Genomic DNA, 17,670 nt, shown 5'->3' with positions numbered 1-17,670 from the left:
TCATTTTCATTATTAAAGTCAAATTATTTCCATAAAGATATGGTGTTCTTCTAAATATGTTCGTTTGAATATTCTAGCAAACTTAACTTTGAGAGGGGAAAGCTTTCTTAGCAGCTCCCAAATTTCTGAAAGGAATACTGGGACCCAGTATTTTATTTTTATGAGGATTAGCTTTATTGCTTAAGATTATGATACTACAGTGTCTACAGTCCTTGTTAGTTAGCTGTTTTCTACTTATTGTGGAATTAAATTCTTTCCAAGGGTTTTACTGATGGGAAGTCTGATTTTATTATAGTGTCTTTCAGTAAACTTCTACACAGAGGCATGATCTATAAAAGCTGTAGTCATATGCATCAAGTAACTTCCTTAATTTATATTTTCCAAATTCATGTACATTTCTGAAGTTAAAGATATAAACTTTGTACTGCATAAAACAGTTCTCTCACAAATTCATATTAAACATTTAACATTAGTTCACCTGTTAAGAAATCACTGGTGGTTTCACACAGTGTCAGGCCCTCCCTTTCAGTAGGGTTAAACCATCAAGCAGTCTTTGTAAGTCTTTCAGCTTGAATTACAAGACTGCAAAAATCTTATTCCAGAGACTGTTTATTACCACACTACTGCTGTTTCTTTTGGGCTTCCTGGGTCACTGGAGCCTGTAGGACAGAGGAGTACTTACAGACATTCACAGGTCAAGAAGTGTTGTGGGCCAACCTCATAGCATCCCCAGTACTGCACTTACTTTCCTTGATATTACTTCAGTCTGACACATTGTTCTGGCTTTCCTGTCCCAAGGAAGACTATACCAGCAGGCATTAGAGTAGGCTTCAGCGAGCCTTACATCTGTGTCACCCAGCCAGATACCGCTCAAATGATTCATTAAATCAGAACACAGAAAGTAACTTTACTTGAATGCCTTGGCATAAATCTTTTATCAACTATAAGAACAAATCTTTTGTCATTTTTACTATATATTCTTATGGTTGAATTGGTAATTTGTGAAACAGATCTTATGAATTTTTCAAGTAGTTTCTGTACATTTAAGGAAATGGTGACTCTTTTGATCAGAAGTTAAAATATGTTGCTGGTCTCTCCGCGTATGATGAGCTCTAAACGTTTACATACCTAATGATGGTTTTACAATTGCTTTAAAATGTTATACAAGTAGCAGGCAGTCTTGGTAGCAATCCGTATAAGGCGAGTATAAGTCTCTTTACTTTTCCTTTCTAAGGGTCCACCCCTAAACAAATGAATTATATTTGATCCTAAAATAGAGTAGATTTTATTTCTAATATTATTCTAGTGAAATCATGAATAAAACTCCTGTTGACTTCAGTTTATTGTAAGGTTCTTGCAAGCTCATGATCTTCAGATTTTGAACAACTTCTCTCAGCCCCCTCTTAGGAGAGGATGTGGAAGAATGTAGATGGGGTAGAATGAGTGTTAAGATTGCTCTAAGATGATGATTGAGTGTTGCATCATTTCCAGAAAGATTAAAACAGAACATTTAATTATTTGGAAATTCTAATCAAACTTGAATATTTAGTGGAAGCCAGAAGTGTGCAAGGAAAGGCTACTGAGAACCTGGGCAACCCGTCGCAGACAGGTCCTCAGATTGTGGCCCTTTCTCACCTCCTGCAGTCTGCCAAGGAGTCTGTCATATCTTACTAATATTGCTCATAAAAAGAATTACACTCTATTATAAAGTCTCCTCCGGCCTCCCCTTAGCTATACTGAGAGATGATGCATGTTGCAGCACGTGCAATGTCATTTAGATCGCAGAGTTGTATGGGGCCTGAGTTAGAGTGACTCTTTACTAGCTTCTGTCACTGACTGCAGAGTTGTATGGGGCCTGAGTCAGAGTAGGTCTTTACTAGCTTCTGTCACTGAAAGAGGAGAACATTTTCAGAATATGTATTCACAGGTCTTGACCTGGTCCCAGACACAGGATGGCCATTTTACTCCTAACACTAAACAGTGAAGTAGCATAAGCAACACCGTGGAAGAGGATAATACTTCCTCTTTCCAGGAGGATGAAAGACCATATTACAGGTACCTCAGGGTGCAAGAGGTATAAAAACAGAGACTACAGAAGGCAGAGTGAGCATGGGATTTCAGCGTATACCTCAAAAAAACCTAGTAAGACCTCAAGTATTTTTTGTTTTGTTTGGAAGGGGGCAGGGTTGTTTTGTTTAAAGTAGCAACTGTTGGACTTCGCTTGTACCCCATTTTGTGCATCGATATTGTGGCTCACCACTTCCTTCTCATATATGGCTAACGTGTGTTGAGGACTCAAACGGTGTACCTAACTTCACAGTGCACTTTCAGAGTGCCCCGACCCTTTTTGTGATACGCTACTGGGCAGAATAACTATTATCATTACTGCTGTATTGAATTCAAGTGTCATCACTGCTTAATACTTTGTATTATGTTGTGATAATACTATCCTCTCTTCATTGGAGTGTCCATATTAACTCTTTGTAGGATACAGCATGTTGGATAGTCATAACACCTAATTTTGGTTCTTAAATTAGACCTAGGCTCCCTTTATAGTCTGCTGGTCCTTGAGAAGCTATTAAAAGTACTTACGTGTCCTTGAGTCTATTGACAAAGAAACCTGGGCTTCTAATTCTTTGCTCTGAAATAAAGTGCCTGAAACTAGACAGTGTGACTGTCTTTCTCAAAGTATAAAATGTTGGAGATCGCAATAGTGGAGCATTTCCTGTTCCTAGTGAACAGCTGGATTTATTCAATCAAATTAGCATATAAAGTATGAACAGCCAGACTCAGCCTTTATTGAAAATCTAGCCTGAGGCACTCCTGTCTTTACGACCAGCACATTCAGCAATGCCGTATCGACCTTCTTAGAGTACACTTTGACAGCCAGAGAATTATGTTCAAATAATTGCATTCATGCCTATCATGGAGTGGTTAAAATGATCCGTAGATCAAATTTTTATTTATTTGCCATTTGTAATAATTTTGGCAGTGGTAGATTTCTGTGTCTTCCTGTTGCAATGTTTACTATGTTAAGCAGAATTTTTTATTATAGTAATAGCTGCTTTATAATGTACTGTAAAACAGAATACAGAATTTGCATCTTTTTCCCCCAAAGAACTTTGCAAGATATCAAATGAAGCAGATAGACAGATACAAATGCAGTAGTTCAAGAAAGAATGGAGAAAGCAGTGGGAAGATTGGTTGCTATACAAGCACGGGCACTTGCTGTTTTTAGTGTATACCCCTGGTACAGTCTAATGGAAAGCTTTCAAGATATTTTCAGGAAATGTCTGCTTTCATCTTACTTATCTGAGCTGGCTGGTTCCAGTGAACTGTGGTCAGCTTCATTTACAAAGCCTATGCAAGAGGTTCCCCCACTAAAAGCTTTGAAGCATTTCAAAATGTTCTGGGATTAGTTTATAAGCATTCGGCTGCAGTATTTAAACAAACTCAAAATGACCATGATCACTAAACAAAAGCCATCATTATATGTGTGCAGCCACTTTAGATAAATGTGTCATGTGGAGATGTACTCTAGAGGTTTACTCTCTTGGAGATAACAGTTCAGGAACTGGAGAATCTTGGGTTCAAGTAGGCGTTTTTACTTCTTTGCACACGAGAGCACATCTATTGCTCAACACTGACATTTCTAAATTAGTTTAAGAGGAATTCAGATGTTTGCGGTATCACTACTGTGTTCTTGTCTGAAAATGTCTGAATGCTTGAAATGTACAAATCTAATGTACAAATACATACTGGGTATGAATCAGACTTGCAGAGTGACTCTTTTTCCTACAGAAACCACATACAAGTCAGCTGGATGGTCGTCTATTTAGCAAGTCTGATGATAGAAGATTGGTTCCAGGTTTCAGCTGAGAAAAATCATTTATCATTAAGCTAGAAATATAATTATTTGCCATTTTGAAACAGAGTTTGCAGGACCAAAAATCCAAAAAGTCTTTATTTTATAAAAGTGTTTGAATGTGGTCATAGTATTGTCTCTACTCTTGGTCTCTGTATCTATAGAGATATCTGTAGAGTTATATTATTGTGTGAAATAGAGAAAAGGCAAGTTTGTGTTAACACGTTAGAAAATTAAAAAGTATATTCTTCCCTTTTTCTTTCTTAATAATTTTACGTTGTCATTTGGTGAGTGTGAACTCAAATAGGTTTTCTGTTAAGCAGTTCTTACTTATCAGCACTTTCTGAGCAAACTCAAATCTGTTTGTTTGGCATATTGTGGAGGAGATCAGTATTACTTTACTTCCTCCTAGCATGTTCCAGTATTACTTAGGAAACATATACAGAACAGTATTTTGAGGGATTTGCAGTGTTGTTAATTGGGACATTAATCAGTGCCAACTTTAAAATTAAATATCTTCATCATTCATAAGGGAGAAAATAGAAGAAGAAACCTTAGCAGCTTCAAAGAAGGTGTTTCTCCTTATACAAAAAACCCACACTGTGTTGCTGTAGTGCTGTTATGCAGGAAAGTGACACTGTGGATTTCATTGCAACACACACAGCTGCAGTCTCTTTCCATTCTAGTATTTCTCATGGATAGCCTTCTGAATGGGAGATTTGGATGTGCTGTGTAACTTTCATGCATGCCCAGCACAAGCTCTCTGAGGTGAGTCCAGGATAATTAGTTCCCCTTTACAGTTCTGGTCCTTGATCTCATCAGCAGGAGTGGAGCCTTAGCACACACTGTCTCCTGGACTTCTGTTGCATGGAGTTAGGGGGGTTGGCTCAGAAAGCTGTCTTCTCTGCACCTGCCAGTTTTGCTGCCCGGCGCAAGGGAAGAGCAGGGTCATGGCTTTCTCCCAAATGTCTTGGAAATCCCTCCAAGAGAGAGAAATCTTCATGTTCCCAGCAGCTGTATGTGTGGGCATTCAGACTGAAGTCATGCCCAACTGTGCAAAGCTGGTGTGCAAAGTCCATCACCACTATTAAATTGTCCTTCATGGTGGTGTTCTTCTGACTAATCTTTTTGTTAGAATCTAGAAATACTTTTATGTTGAACATAATTTTGGATCTTCTGCTTTAGTCACCCTGGGAACTTTATATTCCAAATGTACTTGTGAATTAAGAATATGGTAGTAGGGAAAGTACTCTCCTCTGCCTTTTGTGTGAGTAAACAAGAGATTTTTGTTGCAACTTCTGTTTCAACCCTCTGAAAGATAGCATGCTAGATTTCAGAAGACTGCTTTATCATGTTGACTCTTTGGGGAGCGAACTCAGTCAGTGAAGTTCGTGTCCTATTGAACTCTACACCACAACTATGTGCTGATCAAGCAGATGGAAAAATTGCCCAGCCCTATTAGAGAGAGAACCGTTTTAAATTTATGTTTCTTGAGAAGGTATATATTTAGAAGATTTCTTTTGTAATGTCATGTTTTTCCTTATTCCATAATTGCTGCATACAGCTTTGCTTATTGGAAGTCAACGTCATAGCACAAAGTTGTACAGTTACATGGTAATATAGACAGTTCTGAACTAATGCTGCAAGTAAGACATAAGTAATCCACACTGTTAACAGCTGCCCTAAACTTAGTTTTAAACTAAATGTATTTTAACTTCATCCACTGAGCAAACTGAACTGTTAATTTTGCAACTGAATCCTGAAGCTGTAGCACTATGAAAATATACTTGCTTCCTTATTAATAATTAATCTTAATACATTCAATGCAAACATTTTTTTATCATGAAACATTACCCATCTGTTAAAAGAAAAACATGACTTTGACACACACTTGCATCTTTTATTTTCAGAGTTTTATCTTAGTAAACTTTCTAAAGAACAGCCTACATTAATAGGGACATGACACATAGGCAGTGTTTTTGACTTACAGGAAACTTCATCGTCAGATGAAAATCAGTGTTGATTTGGCTTGCTGTTTCTGAACCGAAAAAAATGTAGAGGTACACATCATTGGAAAGGTTACTACAGCTTCCTAGCACGTGATCCCCAGGCATTTTGTACCAGCAGAGTTTTTAGCATGGGTTTTGGATTAATTGGTTTGGTTCTATGCAGTCATAATGGTACCTCTACTAGGCTAAGTGGTGTGTCGTTGTTGTCTTTGGCACTTAAATAAATTGTGCCCAAAGTAGAAATATTGTATTCCTTAACTCTTCTGGAACCACTATAACAGAAAAACGTTGATTGTAGAAAATCCCTGAAAGAATATTATCTTTTGAAGATCTAATCATTCCTCTCCTTAGAGTGCTTGATGCAGATTATGGAATATAAAGCCTTGTAATGCTAGACAGTAAGACAGGCTGTCCAGAAAGACAATACTTCATTCTGGTGGTCCTAGTTTGCTTTGTCATATTGCAGTTGAAAGTGTCAGACCTGACATGGCAGACAGTATTTTTGCTATGAAGTGTATAATGGTTTTTAAGGGGGAAGAATCCTGAAAGTGATTAAAAACTATGAAGATCTTAAAAATCTTGCTTTATGAATGAATTATGTCTTAGAAAACAAAATTAATTTAATAACTGAGCTAAGTTATAGTTTGCTTGGATCAGAACAGTTTAAGTGGTCCACAGACCTACTTAAAGACCCATGCGTCAAAGATCTATGTCAGTTAGGGGGAAATAGAGACATGCATTTTATTAGCTTTCATATTGATAATGTTATGTTGGAGAATGTTGGTGTTCCTATAATATTCTACAGTGACCAGGGATAAACTAAAAATGACTCAGAGGCATGAAAAATATGGAGGGGAGAGGAGAAGATTACAACTAATTAATTCAGAAAGGAGGCAGATTATTTTTTATGTGATGATTGATAGTAGGCAGTACACTGATGAACTGGAGACTTGTTTTCATTTCCTAATGCTGTAGGAATCCAGTGCAGAGGAAGTTTGTACTTCTCGTTAGCTTGTTACTTCTTGAGATAGAAAAACATTTTGACACCCACTGGTCTCATCGGGTCTGGCAATTAAGTTCTGATCCTGATGTGGGATGTTAACAGTGAAGGCAAAAAATGTACAGTATTCTCTGAAATGTGTTCCTTTCATATTTATGAAAACAGAAAATGCAGCCTCTTTGGGGAAGGAAGGAAGGAAATACATGTCACTGACAAGCAGATGATGTATAAAGTGTATCATTAGGTGATGGGCTATGATGAAGCTCTTGGAATTTACAGACAATCCAAGCTAGCAGATAGAGTATCAGGGTGCAGGTAGCTCTTTTGATATGAAGCATATAATTAAAATAAATACTTGGGCTAACATGGCAACCAACAGTTAACCAGAATGTTGTATATATAAACATAAAATAACTATATATTCATAAAATTTTGCATGGCATAATACAAAGAAACTGGAACAATCGTGTCCATAACAGCACATGTTCTTCTCTTCCCATTCCTCCCCAAAAGCAAAAGTGTGCTTTAATTGGCTGGTAGCAAACATAGCTAACCAGTATATGGGAGCTTAGTCCAGAAACTGCAAAGTGTATATGTATAATTACGTACTACTAGGTGCAAAACCAGCACTGATGCAAAAACTGTACAGATGCTCAGTCGTTTAGATGCTCAATTGTTACTGGGATCTCAGTATGTTTTGTTTCATTCTGAGGTATACCATGCTTATAACCTATGTTCCACAGAAATGCATCTCTCTTCCACGCTCTCTGTCCATCTCTATCCATCTGAATGTTTTAGGAAGACACTGCATAGATCTAGACTCATTCATCATAAAACTCAGTATTTCTGAGATGAGGTATTTAATTTTTCAAAAGGATAAAGAATAGCTGAGATTCATGTGGCTCTTCATATTTGTTTCAAACCTCATCACATATTGCTGCTTTTTTTAGGTATACATTTAGGTCAGTATACTTTCACAAATCAGTGTTAATAGTGTTCTTCTGTTACGGTAAAGTTGAGATTAAGAGTAGAAAAGTGATTTACTGGAGATCATCAAGTCAGTAGTAGATCTGGAAATAAACAGGAAAAGGGTTTGGGGTTGGGTTTTGGTTTTTTGTTGTTTTTTTTTAAACCTACTGCGAGCTGGCATGTCTGGGAAAAGGTGTTTTGGGGGATTTTTAAGAATCTCATTTTGAGGGGTCCAAAACTGCACTGGCATTTGTTTTCAGAACTGGGAAAGGCAAGTAGAAAACTGTTGAGGTCCTTATGTTTAACTTCTGAAGAAAAAAAATTCGGACATGGTTGAAGCCAGTCTATTCCTAGCAGGTCTCTTTACTCAGCTGCATTATTCGAGGTGTTTGATCTGTATATTGGACTGAAAGGCCAATCAAGTTACAGTGTTAGAAAGTTGTGAAACTAAACTATGATCAATTTTATGATCATTGTTTCCATAGTAACTGAGTACAGTTGAGTACATTTTCTAAAGTCAAGTATTGACAAATTATTTACCTAAGCATATTACATTGTAGTTGTTTTAACTGTAAGACAGTATATTTTATTTAACCTTTACTGAATTTTTTTTTTGCATGTCACTGAGATAATGAATTGACAGGAATAGATTACCAGTATGTGGCAACAAAAAAATCCATCAGTTGCAAAAAAAAGGATTAAACAATGTTTAATTCATAAAATGTACCAGGTTTGCATATAAAAGCATCTTTTAGATACTAAGTTGTCCCACTGTATGTGCACAATAATTTATACAACAATGTATATTTTACAAAGTACTTAAAAGGTTCAGGCTCTCAAAAGCTTACATCTTAGCATTTTTTAATCTTACAGAGACTTATACCTGTGCTTAATTTCATGTAGCTAAGTAACCCAAAGACTTCAATGGCATAGATTCCAGTATTTGAGAGTGTCACAAGAAAACTTTGTGGAACATAAAAAGTAAGGAATAGAACACTGAGAAGGATGAAAGGATCAATTTTAAAATAAATTTTTAATTTATTAAATTTAAAATTTTTACTAAGTTGAAAAAGAGGGGAAAATGGGAACAAATGGTAGGACTGAGAAGTACCTTTGATCTGTCAGCTGGTTAGCAGGAAACACTTCAAATAAATGGAGCTTTTTAAACAAGGCCTATCCTTGAAATGTGTACCTAAGAAACTTCGATTTGTTAGAGAGAAACAGCTAATAGTGATTTCTTCTGGGTTTATATTGTAAACTTTTTTTTGCCTTGGCTTTATGCAGATAAGTAAGCTAAACTGAAACGTTTTGGAACAAATCCATGTATGAATATAAGTGCTTTAAATGGCACACAGTATTACAGAAGTTGTGATGCTTCATGTCTGTCAACTAATGTTGTATTAATAACTTGGAATATGGTGATGTAAAGGTGAGTACCATACTCCATTTGGTTTTTAAAAAATCATCCTGCAGTCATATCTATTAATACAAAATGGTGAAATACAATCTCTGATCCAGCTAAACTTTGTATGAAGAGTACTCTGGATAAGAAACCGTAGATGTTGTTGAGCTGGGTTTGCTGCTTCTTTTGGTGTTCTTGTCTGGCTAGAGGTTTTTCTAATCTCCTGTTAAAGAAATCTGGAAACTCTGTTTTGCATATGATTGCTGAAGTAATTGTTTTTTGCCAGACCTATATGGTATTTGTGTTGATGACAGTCTTGGTAGTCATTTTAAAATAAGTAAGTGTTTGAAAATAGGGTTCCTAAATATCACTATAACAGGAGGCAAATAGAACCATTACGTACTATTACTATAGCTTTAAAGGAGTCATGGGTCCCTGAATTTTTGTCACTGGCATTGTAACATCAAAGTATTTCCAGAGTGTTGGCCGTCTTGTCTCATTAGGCAGGCTAAGCCTGGGTTAAAAACAGTGATCCCCGAGTACTTAACAAAGCCAACTGCTTAGCGGTACAGGATCAGCATAATGCTAGCAAATGCTTGCAGAGAATGTGATGTCATTTTGCACCTGCTGAATGTTCTGAGATGTGTAGTTCCTTTCCTGGACAATTGCTGAGGGAACTGACTTTGTTTTATGTGTGCATATACAAGGTCAGGAAACTTGCTCAGAAGGAACATTATAGGAGTGATACTGTGTGAGAAGAAACAGTGTTGATGTTTGCATTGCAAAGGTTAAAATAATTGTACAAAGCAATAGACTTGTAAATTTTCTCTCCGCTGAATAGAAATTGTTGCTATCGTGCTTATATGCTACTGGTCGCTCACAGGGAGCTGAAAAATGGGAATAGTGAGAAATGCCATTTTCTAGTTACTTGCTGAGAAGATTTGTATTATATATGTTGTGGTAAAATAGTATGTTACATGAACTGAGAGCTTCAGATGCTTATCTAATTTTTGAGGCATTTTTAATTTAATTTTTTCAGTTATTTGTATATACAGTGTACATTCTAAGGTATGTTGTCTTCAAGTATATAATGTTCAGAACTGACACAAATAGCAATAAATGGCTATACTAAATTGTTACACCATTTGATGAAATGTCTCACCATAGTTTCTTTGAACACATTGTGTATTTTCAGACTTATTTTGGGTGGTCCTTTGCATTAGACTTTTACTTTGCCTGTAAAATTAATTACTGACCTAATGATGCAAATAGAATGTTTTTATATATAAGAAAGTGTTTTACTTGTCCTTCATCAAAAGTCAAAGGTCATCTATCTTACCAGAAGTTAATATTTTGAGGACAGTCTGCATTTACTTGAGTTTTTTTCCTTTTCTGTATCTTGTTGTATCAGTGCGACATTATTATAAAACCTTTTCATTGCAGGACCTTTGAAGTTATACAGCTGGCTGTTAGAAGTAACAGCTGGCAGCTGATGGAGCGATCCTTAACTTTCAGGGGAGAGGAAAAAAGTGGCATAAACAACACATCCTGCTGTTCAGGCAAATAGTTTGTTCGTTAGGTTTAAAAAAATACAAAGATCCAGAACATTTGCATTTTATTAAATGCATTTTAAATAAACAGTTTCTGTACCTGATAAGGTAGCTATAAGCCTGTTGCCTCAACATGTCTCCCCTGCATAGTATAGTTAAAACACAGGGGTGCTTTTCAAAAAAATTCCTTATGCAGCTTAACAGAAAAACAAAACGTGAACTCTCATATGGTATGTTAGAGTAGAACAGTAAAGTATTTTGCAAATGCTCACGTGGCCTCCAAAGCCCATGCGAGGAGAGCATAGTATGACACGAGGGAACTCTGCTGCACAGCCTGCTCCTAAAGGCCTGACCCAACTCCCTGACCACTGCCCTTGAAAGCAGTGGTGTTCGGGCTGGTACAGCTTTAGGTGCACCTCAGATTGTTTTCTGAATTGCCAGTTGCCTATTTGGATACAAATAACTGATTGGGGGGGTGGGGGGAAGGAAGGAGTAAGCAAATCCATTGTCTCTTTTTCAGTTGTTAGTAAGCACTTTTATCAAATGGTTAAATAAACTCTTGTTACTGTAGGAATGCTTTCCTTTTACTGTTAGTTGTATCCATCTGGCTGCACCACAAGTGAAATTTTGGCCCCATTAAAAGGGAATGGAAGGTGACTTATGTCTGGACACCAACTACATGAAGAGTGTGTGTGGAAGGTGAACTTAAAGGAAGAAAAATATGTATTTTGTTTAAGTATATACATAAACATGTATCAAAGACAACATTTCTCTTGAACAGACTTGTAGAAGCTGCATAGGAACAAATGAAGGTAAGTGGAAACAACTAACAGAGTTAACTTTTGAATGAACCTTAAGTTTTGCCGTATACTTGGATTATGTAGGAATTCCAGTCGTTGATTTTGAATCAGTGTTTGTAGCATTGATTTAAATGTAGTGGACAAAAATTTTAAATTATGAATAATTTAGTTTCTGTTGCCATCAGAGGATTAAAGTGTCTGTGCTGGATTCTGTGGACAAGTCAGTACACAATAATGAAAGGAAGTTAAATAAATAAAACATAAGTTGCACTTTAGCTACAAAATTCTTGTCTTTATGATGAGAACAGGATCTTCAGGCTATATTTAAAACTAGACCAGAAGTAGCTTTTTTCCCTCAGTAAGAAAATTGCCTGTTTATTTCTGTCAGTTGTTACGATTCAACAATGTGGGCTTTAGAGTGTTTTATCTTTCATTAAGAAAGCAGAATATAGGAATAAATTTGGGGAGATTAAAGAAAACTGCCCCTGAATACCTACTTCCCTCTCTGACCGATAGGGTATGCTAACAAAGGGCCCCAAATTAGAGGTTGCTTTAATTTCAGTTGCAAATTACACTGATCATTATTACTTTTTTTTCAGCACTAGTATTGTTTAATTTAAAAGAAGACTTAATTCCAGAGATATAGTTAAATACTTCTGCATCTTGTTTTTAAGTTAGATGCTTCCAGTTCAAGATCATCTGTCAAATATTAATGTGTTCTAATGGTAAATGTCCACTCTAGAGACAGTCTTTTGCTTTTAAGGTTCTTTTTAAAATGTTGAGCTTTTTAAATCGTGCTCAAACTGAAGTTATAAGAAACAAGTGGGTTTTTTAACCAAAACTGTGAGCGTAACAGCTAAATTAGCTAAGTTGAGGCTGTGATGTTTTCTAATTTCTGACTGTATGTTAAAACAGTATGATTGTGTAACCACTTAATTATACCAAAGGTTATAATTTTTTTAAGCTCCCTGGTGTTGCATCTTTCTTTAACTTAGAACTACACTCACATTGTGCTTTAGATTAGCTTTCTGTCCGATACTGACTTTTGCCTGATGGATGCATTATGCTTTAAGGTCTGTGGAAATCTCTGCTGTGATTTAAGATACTTTACTAACAAAATTGCTGTCCCTAGACAAGTGTACTGTATCCAGTGATATACTGGTAAGTGAGGGGACTCTACCTCAAATAAGCAAGCAGTCAATATATTGCGAAGAACATTCAGAATTACAGTGATGCTTTGACTTACTCTGTCAAAATGTCTGAGCCCCTTTTGGTAGGGGTTCATGAAATAGATAAATGCATCAAGAGTTTCAGTTCACCCCATCAACTGAGGCACTGTTATTAAGTGATTGATACATTGGCAACACTCCAGTTGTACGTACAGGCAGATGGTCTATGGGCTGCAATGCACATCTATTTCAATGAGTTTTATTGCTGATCTGTAACATTTGTTGTATTGACTCAGTCTAGCCATTTGTCTTAAACAAAACAATTACTTTTGTTTAATCAGTTGTGTTGGAGACTTCCTTCATAGGAACATAATTAAAATGGAATCTAAGACTGTATTCTATAAAACTGCTATATTAAAAGAATGGCATTTCTGATTAATAACATTTTTATTGCATTGCTCAGCCTATCAAATCTGTAACATAAGAGTAGTGCAAATGTATTTGAAGTATTAAAAAAAAAAACCAAACCACAAAACCAAAACACCCCAGTCCTTGTGTGTTGACGCAAGTAGAACACATTATAATGGCATGGTTGTCCCCATTCATTCATTCAACATGGCTTTGTGTATTTCTAGAGGATTTTTAACACTAAATGAGTTGAACTATTACTGAGAATGACCTGCAGTATCATACTGATACTTAGTTTTTATAAATCTGCTCAAAAGTTTATTTAAATCTGTGGATGAGGTTTTGTGCTCGCTCTTCTACTTGAAATGCAAGGAGTAGGAAGTTTACTGCAAATAGCTGCTGAAGGAGTCTTGGGCTGTTGATAAATTCAAAGTACGTTGCATTACTGAAACAACTTTAGGGGCTCCTGTCTAAGTAATGGCATCCTCTTTGGTACTGCCTTATAGCCTGCCTTTGGTCCAAGAGGTGGTACAATATGCTCAGCTTAGCTGTCCAGTGCAGAAGGGCTTGTTCTGGGCTCCCCAGTGGAGCGCCTTTTCACAGCATCTTCTACAGGGTCAGTTTGAAAAACAGTCCCTATCCTACCACTTGCCAGCTGACATTGCTGCATACGGCTTGTTTTGATCCATGCAGTACCATTCCAATCCTTTATACCTTGTAGAAACAATCAGAGATGATTTCCCTCATGATTTCAACTCAAAATGGTAGCTACAGAGCTGGGAAGAAGAGTATGTTAATACTCTTCAGAAATCTCAAAAACACTTGATATTTAGGTAATACTGTCCCAATTGTTTACAAAAAAATATGTGGAGGGTGGGGAAAGCTGAAAATCTTGTGGTTTTATGGCCTTGTAACTTAATTCTTCTAAGTACATAAAGATGGGCTGGCTTGCATTCATGACTTCGATTTTCCAAATCCGGAATTGACTCGTAATAGTCTTGCAAGTGTGAGTTTTGAATGGAAATTTGACAGACTTCCAAATTAATTTCCATTTTCTGTGACCCACACAATGGTGGTATTCCCTGCTTTTGAATTAAAGACTTTTAGACTTCAATAAGCTGTTCTGCTTTCAGAGCCATTTGATCACACACACAAGAGGAGCACTGGATCACTAACCAGTCCTTGCCAAATCCCAGCAACACACTTCAATGGAGAGTTTCCATGAAAATATTTTTCATTTGTGTCTGAATATTGGCAATACCCTGGAAGACTTTTAGTATAAAGGGGGGGTGGGGGGTGGTGTTTCTATTCAGATAGGGTTCCATTTAATGCTTTATTGTAGTAGTTGACAGATAACGATTGATGGTACTCCACAGAGTGTCTCCTGCATGGTTATGTTTCCTTATGCTTTTTTAGCATTGTTTCTCCTTAAATCAGTCCTTGTTAACAATGTGACGTGACTTTATGTCATAGCAATGGAGCAAATATACTTTAGCATAGTGCTCACAGCACACTGCTGGAGTGGCTGATTGATCTCTCGGAACCTTTAATAGCTATGTTAAATCACCCGAACTGATGTTAGAGGCTTGTAAGCATTTTTATTCTTTGTTAAGTGTACATAGTGCATGTTACCAGACGTTCAGCTAAACTGCTTGTGGGATGAGAGGACTAAATTGCTTATAGTCCAATTTGTGACTGTCCAAAGACAGCAAAAAATGCATTGGACTTACTTGCAGGTAGGGACCCTTAGCAAGAGTCTGTTGATGGCACCTTCTTCAGAGGCTTGTTGGCACCCTCCCTATAGCACATATATGTGGTAGTCTGTGTCTGTGTTTTTGGTGGGGAAGGAAAAATTAAAAGTGCTGCCTATAGATGCTGCCAGCTCTTGCTTCACTTCCATGTATTGAAATGAGTGATCAAGAAACTTTTGTGATCATTAGTGCAACTCTGTCATTCTGATAGAAGAATAGGTATCAGTCATCCTGGTTATGATGCTTTTAAAAAAAAAATTCAGTCTTAAGAGCCTAAAACAAAAGGTAGAAAGAAACTGAGAGAATTAAAAAGAAAAAATCTTATGTTGTGATGATTATGTTAAGAGTCTTATTCACAGTGCTCAAATGCCTGTAACTGGCAAAAATGTTTATATTCTATTTTCCAAAGCTTTCTATGGAAGGACAGGTGGTGCTTGCCTGTTCCGTCATTCTGCTTTGTAATTCTGTTCTTATTCAAGTTCCAAGCATGCCGAACAAGGTAATAATTGTGTTCATATCCATGGCTTCTGCCACGATCAGTGACTTTTATTTTTTTTAAGCTTCTGCCATTAGAAAAAGTTAGGAAGAGTGGCAATACTTACCTTTTTCTAGGAGGAGCTTATTATTACTCTTTTGAGAACAAGCATACTGCTTTTCTTCATGAGTATACAAGTGCTTTGCGTGATATTGGGTAAATTTATGTGCACTCAAATTCTCAACACTTTTTGTGTAATTTTAAGTGACTAAGTTTGGGGAATGGAAGGGAACCCAACGCTTAGGTCATTGTGTTCCTACCCCTGTTTTCAGGCGTCTATTTCAAAGAGTTGTAGCTGGCTGATATCGCAGTCGTGGCTTTGAAAATTTAACTTTTTTCAAAGGGGATCACAGAATTAATCTTAAACAAAAAGTCCAGAAAGGTTTTCCTGAAGTCCAGTATCTGAGGGGAGGATGGTACTGTACAATTAAGGTTTTTTTTAGAAAGGATATTCACACCTTTGGATAGGAAGTGCCAATTAGTGCTTTTAACTACATAAAAATATTACTCCACCATCATCTTTTCTGAATGTATTCAGCTGTCTTGTTCTTAGATCTATGCATACCTTAACCAAGTTGTGCACACTACCATACCAATTAATGAAATTTACTCCACATAATGTGACTGACTTCTAAAAATATTTTAATTTAGGTTAAACTCCTAAATATACTTGTCAAATGTTTTTGTAAGGCGACTAATTCATAGAAAGATTGGGTTTTGAGTTGAAGGACTGAAACTATGTAAACATTTTGCAATAGCCAGATGTCATTTAATAGCTTGGTCTTCACATGAATTTCACTTTTTTTTTTTTTCCTTGAACGTGTAACACATGTGGAATAGCCAGCAAATATGAATTTTATCAATCAGATATAGTTTGACATTTTTAACACTTTGTAAAGTTTAAAAAAAGACCTGTTTACCATATGGTGTAAGTGGGTGTGCAGGAAACGGCACTGTTTCATGAAGTCTGATACATGCTGTACTACTTTTCCATGAACTGAGCATGAACATTTCCTTTTAACGGGTGTGCTGAAGGCAAGCCTTTGAAGCATCGGTGTTTAACTTTGGACAGTAACATTTATGTTTGTGTGCTTCTGTAGGTGATTGTTTTAAAATCACATAATCCTTTCGCTTTTCTTATTTTTATTTGACTTTATTCACAAAAGTTTGTTCCATACTAATGCTGCAACATGTGAAAGAAGTAACAGAAAAGTAGAATTTATATTTTTCTTTTCATTGTTGCAGTAGCCAGTTGTTATGATTGTGGTCCCAAGTATCCCATTTCCTATTTATATCTATGTCTTTTGAAGATGCTGCAGAGTGTCAAGGCAATTCCATGATCCTTGAACTGAAATCCTGTGTATCATTAAATTGAATTAGTCACGATAGTTTCTTCAGAGATAGGGTCATTGCAGCTTTCAGTGACTTGAAGATACTGATTCTGAATACTGTTCTGGCTTATTTGCATACAATTGTGGTTTAATTCAGTTAGCATTTCATGCAAGGATGAGAGCACAGCCCTTAAAGCTCTGTTGTCCAGTACCTCAAATATACATTGGGCCAGTGTTACTTAGAGCATGGAACTTACACTCGGTGCAAACTAGCAACTTGCGCTTGCTCCTTTTGCAGACAAAAGCTGCTGCTTCTGTTCCAACAGCACTTAAAAGTAGAAAAGTACTCGATGATAACTGCTTTTCAAACGACAAGTTAAAGCATCATTTAAATGCTGAAAGGACACAGTTTTCCAAGATTAAAGTGTTTGTACATATATTTGTAAATGTTTCACATGTCCCATCTAGACACAGATTTTAACTAATTGCTAGAAACTTACACATGCCTCTCTGAAATTACTTTTTGATTTAGTCTCCTGCTTATCGGATAATTAGTAGCTTAACCAGTTTTTAAACAAAATTCAGATAAGGAAAAAAAATTGATCCCCAGCTAAAACGTGCCTGGCAGTTTCTCTGACAATAGCAATACCTTTTTCTTTCTTAGTGTGGGCTATAATAGCTACTCTTTAAACAGAGTGTCTTAAACAGGGTCTGACAGTTAGGACATGTTTGTAATTCATGAAACTATGTAATGTCACAGACTGCAATTCCAAAAAAAAAAAAAATAAAAAAAACAGACTGCTTGACATGTGAGCTTCATGGTATAAAGATTTTAGATTTAGAATATTACTTAAAACTGCACAAGTCTTCTGCTCTTTTTG

General features: G+C 36.5%; 1 protein-coding gene across 6 annotated transcripts in view; it reads left to right on the top strand.

Annotated features, from left to right (window-relative positions):
- RPAP2 (RNA polymerase II associated protein 2) overlaps positions 1–17,670 on the top strand; it is a 41,905-nt gene that overhangs the window by 19,968 nt on the left and 4,267 nt on the right. The window contains exon 12 of one of the 6 annotated variants that reach the window (XR_008237146.1): positions 9,128–9,272. The exons of 4 other annotated variants lie outside the window; for them this stretch is intronic. Coding sequence is in view for 1 of the 2 variants with exons in the window: in XM_052801234.1 (XP_052657194.1) it covers positions 10,689–10,812 (124 nt within the window). In the remaining variant the exon portion in view is untranslated. Of the gene's footprint in view, positions 1–9,127; positions 9,273–10,688; positions 10,832–17,670 lie in introns of those variants that run through there. One more of the 6 variants, XM_052801234.1, reaches the window with a different exon arrangement.

Source organism: Harpia harpyja, chromosome 11, assembly GCF_026419915.1.
Source record: "Harpia harpyja isolate bHarHar1 chromosome 11, bHarHar1 primary haplotype, whole genome shotgun sequence".
Taxonomy (NCBI): domain Eukaryota; kingdom Metazoa; phylum Chordata; class Aves; order Accipitriformes; family Accipitridae; genus Harpia; species Harpia harpyja.
This window is presented reverse-complemented; position numbering and strand designations above follow the sequence as displayed.